At 43.7% G+C, this 7,082-nt stretch overlaps 1 protein-coding gene across 1 annotated transcript; it reads right to left on the bottom strand.

Moving 5' to 3' along the window:
• Positions 1 to 434: 434 nt before the first annotated feature.
• MRPS23 (mitochondrial ribosomal protein S23) lies at positions 435 to 6,166 on the bottom strand. The gene is given in 7 exon segments (XM_012556018.2): positions 435 to 659; positions 662 to 732; positions 734 to 744; positions 1,124 to 1,250; positions 1,492 to 1,569; positions 5,456 to 5,626; positions 6,018 to 6,166. Coding segments are annotated over 7 exon segments (561 nt in total). The 5' UTR covers positions 6,062 to 6,166; the 3' UTR covers positions 435 to 600.
• Between the last annotated feature and the right edge of the window lie 916 nt (positions 6,167 to 7,082).

Genomic DNA, 7,082 nt, shown 5'->3' with positions numbered 1-7,082 from the left:
CTATGTTAAACTGTCTCCAGCAAAATCAATCCATGAGATTAAAGTTGTAGTTTTGGCCTTTGTCCATCACCAATGATAGGTCCTTCTTCTTACCACAAACCACAAGTCAGCTGGGCCTCTCAAGTTGGTCAATAGTTCTATAAAAAAGTACAAAAATTATCTGCAGACAGAAATGGGTGGCCAAGGGACCAGACCGTATGTGCAAGTAAATGTCTGATGATCGAGAAAAGAAACATACCAGAGAATCAAACGTAGCCAGCCCACATGTAACATAAAAATCCAAGCAAACCTACTCAGAATGAGTCCCACTCAAACATTATTATAAAGGTTTCCCATGTTATTTACAACGTCAAAGTCAATTTACTTTATAAGCAGCTAGGGAATTCTCTGTTTAATAGCATCCTATCATAAAAGTTCACGTAACTGCTTTTTTCAAACCATAATACTGAGCTTTATGACAACCAGAAATAGGAACTAAGAGAAGGCAAACATAATGCCTTAGAGATTAAGAAACATTTACACAGTTCAGCTGTTAAAAATAGTTCAACATTCATCTAATGAATACAGTTTGGCTGTCAGTATACATCGCATACAAGTCCTTCAGGGAGGTGAGAGACCTTTCAACTGTTCTTCCAGCGCCTCCAAACGCTGCTCCTGTGAACTTTCTGAGGCTGGTTTTCTTCCAACACAGTTTAGGGTCTGAGGCTCGTATGTTCAGATTTCTCGGACACTGCCTTCCTGTTGCTTAAAAGAAGATATAAGTACGTCACACAAATGTTACCATTTTCACTCAATTAACTGGCTGAAGCCATATGACTATGCATATTCTGTCACCGAGTTAAAAAAATTAACTTTAATAGCTCAGGTCAAATTCAATTACAACAAAGAATAAACATGATAATAATCTCTATAGAACTACAATTTTAAAAGCCCTAAAAACACTCACTTGTTCCAAGTAGCAGTCCTTACCACAGAATTCCAGTATATTCCTTAAAATTCAATCTAACAGTATTGGATCTGGAGTTTAAGAACATGAGCCAAGGTTGAGAAAAGAAAGCCAAGCCTTCCTTTAACCTCTGACAAACAGACAACTAGTCCTAATAATGATTTTAATAATACTCACGGTCTTCACTTCTCCTCGTTGTCTTAAAATGACTCCTTCTGCCAATAAAGCCTTCCCTGTTTCCACAAATAACTTCTCTTCATCTGTCTCTCCAAGTCTCTGTAGCTCAATGTACTTCTCCACAAACCTGGAATTCCAAGCATATCTTAGTTCTATACACTCAGAGTTGTCAAGTAACGCTACTACACCGTTGCCAGCATCCCCTTAACAGATCTTCCTACCTTATTGTTGTTGTGTGCTGTTGAGTCGATTCCAACTCACAGACAGCTTTCTCCTCAAGTGAATTTCAACAAAACTCGAATTGATAATTAAATTATTTTTTAAAATTTTTTAAAAAGTACTAACCCAGGGCTTGTAAAATCACTTACCGCTGACAGGTAGATTTGAAGTTTGGATTGAACAGATCGAAAGCTTTTTGACCAGATCCATAGGCTGAATAAAATTTCCTAGAAAACACAAGCACCACAATATAAATCTACAACTATAGGTCATGGCCAAGAACCGCATAAAGGGAATCATTGTTTGGCCCTTGAGTATAGTATGACCTACATATCCTAAGCCTGTCAGCTTTTCTCTTAATAAGTAATGCACACACATGGTAAGTACATCAAATGGTACAAAAGGGTGTCCAGCGAAAAGTAAGATTCTCTCCCACCTCTGCACCCCAACCCCCCAGTTTCCCTTCCGAGAAGCAACCGCTAACCAGTTTCTGTTATCTATCCAGAAATAGTGTAGCAATATACAAGCATATATCACTCTCTGTCCCCAGTCACATTTTTTAACTGGAAAGATAGTATCCTATACTGTTCCACATTTTGTCTTTCTAATATTTCTTAAGAGATCACTTGAAATCAGTACAAAGAGATTGTTTCCAGCCCTCTGTTACTCTCGACAATGCTGCAACAAATACCCGTCTATACTTTTCAGTGGCGCCCCAGTGGCACAGTGGTTAAGAGCTCTGCTGCTAACCAAAAAGTAGGCAGTTTGAATCCACCAGCTGCTCCTTGGAAACTCTATGGGGCAGTTCTACTCTGTCCTAGAGGGTCGCTATGAGTCGGAATAGACTTGATGGCAACAGGTATACTTTTCGTGCAACTATGCAAGTAAGTCTGTGGAATAAATTTCTAAAAGTGGTTTTACTGGCTCAAAAGGTATATGCATTTGTAATTTGCCTTTCCAAGTTGCCAAACTGCTTTCCAAAGCAGGTGTACCAATTTACCCTCCCATCAGTAGTGTACGCTAGAGCCTATGTCCCCATACTCTCACCAACATTGTATTTCCACATTTTTAATCTTTATCAATTTGATAGATGAAATAATTCATTATAGTTTTAATTTGTATTGTTATTATAAAAGAGGGTGAACAGCTTTTCATGTTTAGAAACGAACTGAATTTCCTTTTCTGTGAACTAGCTGAATGCTCATGTTTTTCGTCCATTTTTCTATTTGGTCATCTTTTTCTATTGATTTATAAGCAAATTTCAGAGCAGTAAAATTGGCAATTGGTCCTTTATCATACATGTTGCAAAATTTGTTCCCAGTTTGTTGGCTGTCTTTTAATTTTGCTTATGGTACTTTTTCATATAGAAAACTTCAATCCTCTCTTTTATGGCTTCTAGGTTTTATGTAATGCTTAGAAAGGCCTTTATCTCTCAGGTTATTTTTCAAATTCTCCCATGTTTTCTTCTAATACTTCTATGATTTCATTTTTTACATTTAGGCTTTGATCTATGTGGAACTTATTTTGGTAAAAGTTCTTAAAAATATCAACCCCCCCCCTCCAAAAAAGTTTCAAAGAACTTCACAAATACAAGATGTTATTATTTTGGCATTAATAGCACCAATTGAGAGCCCTGGTGGCACACTGGTTGAGTGTTTGGCTGCTAACCAAAAGGTCGGCAGTTTGAACCCCCCAGCCACTCTGTGGGGGAAGGATGTGCTAGTCCGCTTCTGTACAGATTACAGCCTTGGAAACCCGATGGGGCAGTTCTACCCTATCCTATAGGGTCGCTAATGAGTCAGAATCAACTCAACAGTGGTGGGTAATAGTACAAATAGTAATATTTAACCAGAAACACGCAGCAGTAAAATATACCATTCTTCAATAACCTATCACCTAGCTCCACTGTCATCCACATAGCAGAAACACAGCTGGTTTTAATGTGTAAGTGAACCTCAAAAGCATACTGACCGAGTGCATGCAGAAGACCTGAGCAGAAAGGTGGTGAAGAAGTATTTAATGCCCCAAAGTAAAATTTCCAAGTAGAGCAAAAACATACAGTCACGCATCTCTTAACGTCCACGATAAGTTCTGTGAAACAGGACATTATGTGATTTGGAAGTTGTGCAAACACCATGTTATTTTCTTACGGCAACTTTGAGACAATGGAAGTGGTCCTTATAAAGGGACAGTTAGATAGGGCCTGGGGTTCTGGTTGCTGCTGTCTAAGCCCAGGTTGGTGGCTGCATCTAGGAGGGAGCGAGGACACCAGCGAGGGCATGTGCTGAGCTGGTGGAGCCCAGGGACTGGGCCTTTGGGTAAGGACCTGGGGTGCTCAGGAAGGCATAAGGCCATTTGGAGGTCCAGACAGCCCTGCAGGTCCAGTTTGCTGAGGATGAGGTCTAGGGGTATGGAGCAAGCCCAAGGTAGGTTCCCCAAGTACGAGCTGGTCCAAGGCACAAAGGTGGTGGCTGCCTTGTGGCTATGTCCAGTTATATGTGCTACATCCCATTTTCCGATTGGGATTTCTGAACTAACGGGACCACAGACGTAAATGCAGTTGGACGCTGCCTGACTAGATGTTACGTGGTGCATAACTGTACTTGTCTTCTCCTACCCCAAACGAATGTTATGAAGAAAAAAGATCCCTCAAATAAAAGGCGTCTGGAACTCAATGGAGAATATGATGACTTTATAAACCTATTTTCTTGCATCAGGGAATAGTGGCAAGTGTAAGGGATGTGCATTAACTTCAAACAGAAACAATCCCTGGTGTTAACACTTAGGAGAAAAGGAACTGTACACATTTCAGATACTAACAAATAACTGGCATCGGTATTTGAAGGAAAGGGCTTTTTCAGAAAATTGTGAATGAGTGATTTACCACCTACTTGGAACTGAGATACTTGGATCCACAGATATGTGGAAAGGGAGATTAAACATGGCCAAAGAAGTGTGGAAACCAATCCATTGTTCCAGAAGCTGTTGAGGGAGCTAATAAAACTCTGATGGCCATTCTCCTAACAGCCCCCATCCTGGCCCTCCATTCCTCCTCTCCCAGAAATTTTCTCTCATTTCTCCCTCTACTAGCCTCATGGTTCATCCGCTCACTACTTAATTAATTTCTTCATTCAAGAGACAATTAATTAGCAGCTTTCATGCTACACACTGGGCTAGGCACTGAGGTTACAAGGATGAATATGAGAGTGCCTGGTCTGTGGTAGTGCTTACAATAAAAATGATGGTTAACATTTATCGAAGGCTTACATTGCGCCAAGCACTGGAAACCTTTACAGTCCCAGGAAGTAAGTACTATTATTGTTATATTTGACTGTGTGGAAACTGAAGCTTACAGGGGTTAATTGCCCAATATCACACAGCTGGTAAATAGCAGAACCTGACTTCAAACTATTATGGGTAATTTGTGCTTTCTTGTTTATGCTTTCCTTTGTTTCTAAACTGTCTACAATTATCATGTATAACTTTCATGAAAAAAGAAAACAAATGCTACATAAGATACGCTAAAGAAATTTTTAAAAAGTGAGTACTTCCCCTCAAATTCCTAGTGATGATAATTTTTAAATCCCTTGGACTTGTAAGCATGCTCTCTGAAGTGGCATCAAAGGTCCAATCTAATGGCTCCATAGACCATGTTCCTATCTCCACTCCTGGAGAAGGCAATCTAGATGGACCAAGCATGAGCTTGGAGTCAGAGATGTGACTTCCAGGTCGGCCACCCTCCTGTGCAACCAGTGGAAGTTAGTTAACCTCCCTGAGCCTCATGGCCCTCTGGAGACAAATCTACCTACCCTGCAGGGGTAGCCTAAATGGGATAATGTTTGTAAAAGGCTAAGGACAGTGCCAGGCACAAAGCAGATGCTTAAAAACTGGCAACCATAATTGCAACTGCCTCTGTCAGCTGGCAAAGCTCCAGATTTCTCTTCTGAGAACTTCTGTTTCCCTCATCATGGGGTCTGATTTACATATATAAAACCTCCTCCACCCGGCAAGCCCCTGACTCATCTCCTTATTTAAGTTACCAGAGTGCTAACTAAACCTTTTCTTCTGAAGCTCAGCTGCTTCCTGTCCACCTCTTGGGCTGGGCTAACTCACACTCTAATCCGGTCCTCGTGGTAGAAGATGTCCTGGATTTCGGCTTTGGCTTTACCATACCGCAAGCGGGTCCTTTGGTAGACTGGCTCCCTCAGCGGGGGAAAGGCGTTATATATGTCAAACCAGAGAGGCTTTTCCTTCAACACCCCAGCCCGAATAAGGTCCCGAGTCCTTAAGGAAGGGGAAAGAACGAAGGTCAGTCAGTTACAACAGCCTGCCAAAAGCTCTGCATCAGTGAAGTCCTCATATCTCCTCCTCATATGAGTCCCTCCCCAACCCCGCCCTCCCATTCCGGCACGGAAAATGCAAGGTCAGTCCAGTCGGGCCCATCAGCCTCTTCCTCCCTTCTTCCTGGAAGCCTGCACTCGAGGAAGGTGTGCAATTACTAACATGACAAATTCAAGGGGAAACGTCGTCAAGCACAATCATCCGGAGCCAGGAAAGAGCACGAGAAAGAGTCTCACCTGGTTCACACGCCCGCACCCTGGAGAATACCTCACCGGCTCAGATCCACCCAAGGAAGAGCGCGACCTGCTGAGAACCCCCGGCTTCCAGCACTCACCGCGAGAAGATGCTCCCCACGGTTTCCAGCCGGCTCCCTGCCATGACCAGCACCTCAGACTGAACACGACTAGCTGCTAGCGGAACCGGAAACGACAGGTAAAAGGGGCATAAGTTGCTGGTCGAGCCGGGGATCGCTATGCTTACACCACAGTCCCTCGGGGAGAGCGGAGCCAGGCAAAAGCAAAGGATGGGCCGAACTGGCGCGCTCCTCGGCTATCTGCTAGGTTCAGGCAGGAGCAATCGATAGCCGAACCGAAAGAGAGGGAGCGAGCCAAAACCCGGCAGGAGTAATAGAAGACCGATCTCGGGGGAGCGGTTAATTATGGTGGCTGCTTCATCTTTCCTGGCATTATTGAGCCAGCTCCTCTCGAAGAAAAGCTGGGACGATGCGAGGGAAAGATAATGAAAGAGAGCGGGGCTGCAACGCAGCCTACGGGCCTGAGGGAGCCAAACAGGCCATGAAATTAAGGCAGAGATTTGAGGGCACCAACTCTAGGCCCGGGCAGAATCACTCTACGCAGAAGGAAACCGAGTCCCTAGGAGGGACGGTCACTTGCTGAGGGTCACACTAGACTCCAGGCCTCTTCCCTCCTCCTCCTGCCGTTTAGCGCTCCCCCACTAAACCATTTAGCTCTGGGGATGCTGCTAGCAACTGGTTCTCTCAGCGGGAGGCGTCGCTGGCTATCTACTCCTTGGAGCTTGAAACGTGAGCGTTTCCGGAGCAATGTCCGAGAAACTCAGATGTCTGGGGAAAGTAACCTCTCAGTAATTGTTAAAGTGTGATCTGTGCAATTACCTTTGACCCAGTAATTGTACTTTGGGTAAAATACCCCAGGGAAAGAAACCCTGGTGGCACGGTGGTTAAAGCGCTGGGCTGCCAACCGAAAGGTGAGCAGTTTGAACCCCCCAGCCGCTCTGCGGGAGAAAGATGTGGCAGTCTGCTTCCGTAAAGATTATAGCCTTGAAAACCCTATGGGGCAGTTATACCCTGTTCTGTAGGGTCGCTGTGAGTCAAATCGACTAGACGGCAGTGAGATGGGAATGGATGGGACACCATAGAAAT

This window comes from Trichechus manatus, unplaced genomic scaffold (assembly GCF_000243295.1).
Source record: "Trichechus manatus latirostris isolate Lorelei unplaced genomic scaffold, TriManLat1.0 scaffold00054, whole genome shotgun sequence".
Lineage (NCBI taxonomy): Eukaryota > Metazoa > Chordata > Mammalia > Sirenia > Trichechidae > Trichechus > Trichechus manatus.
This window is presented reverse-complemented; position numbering and strand designations above follow the sequence as displayed.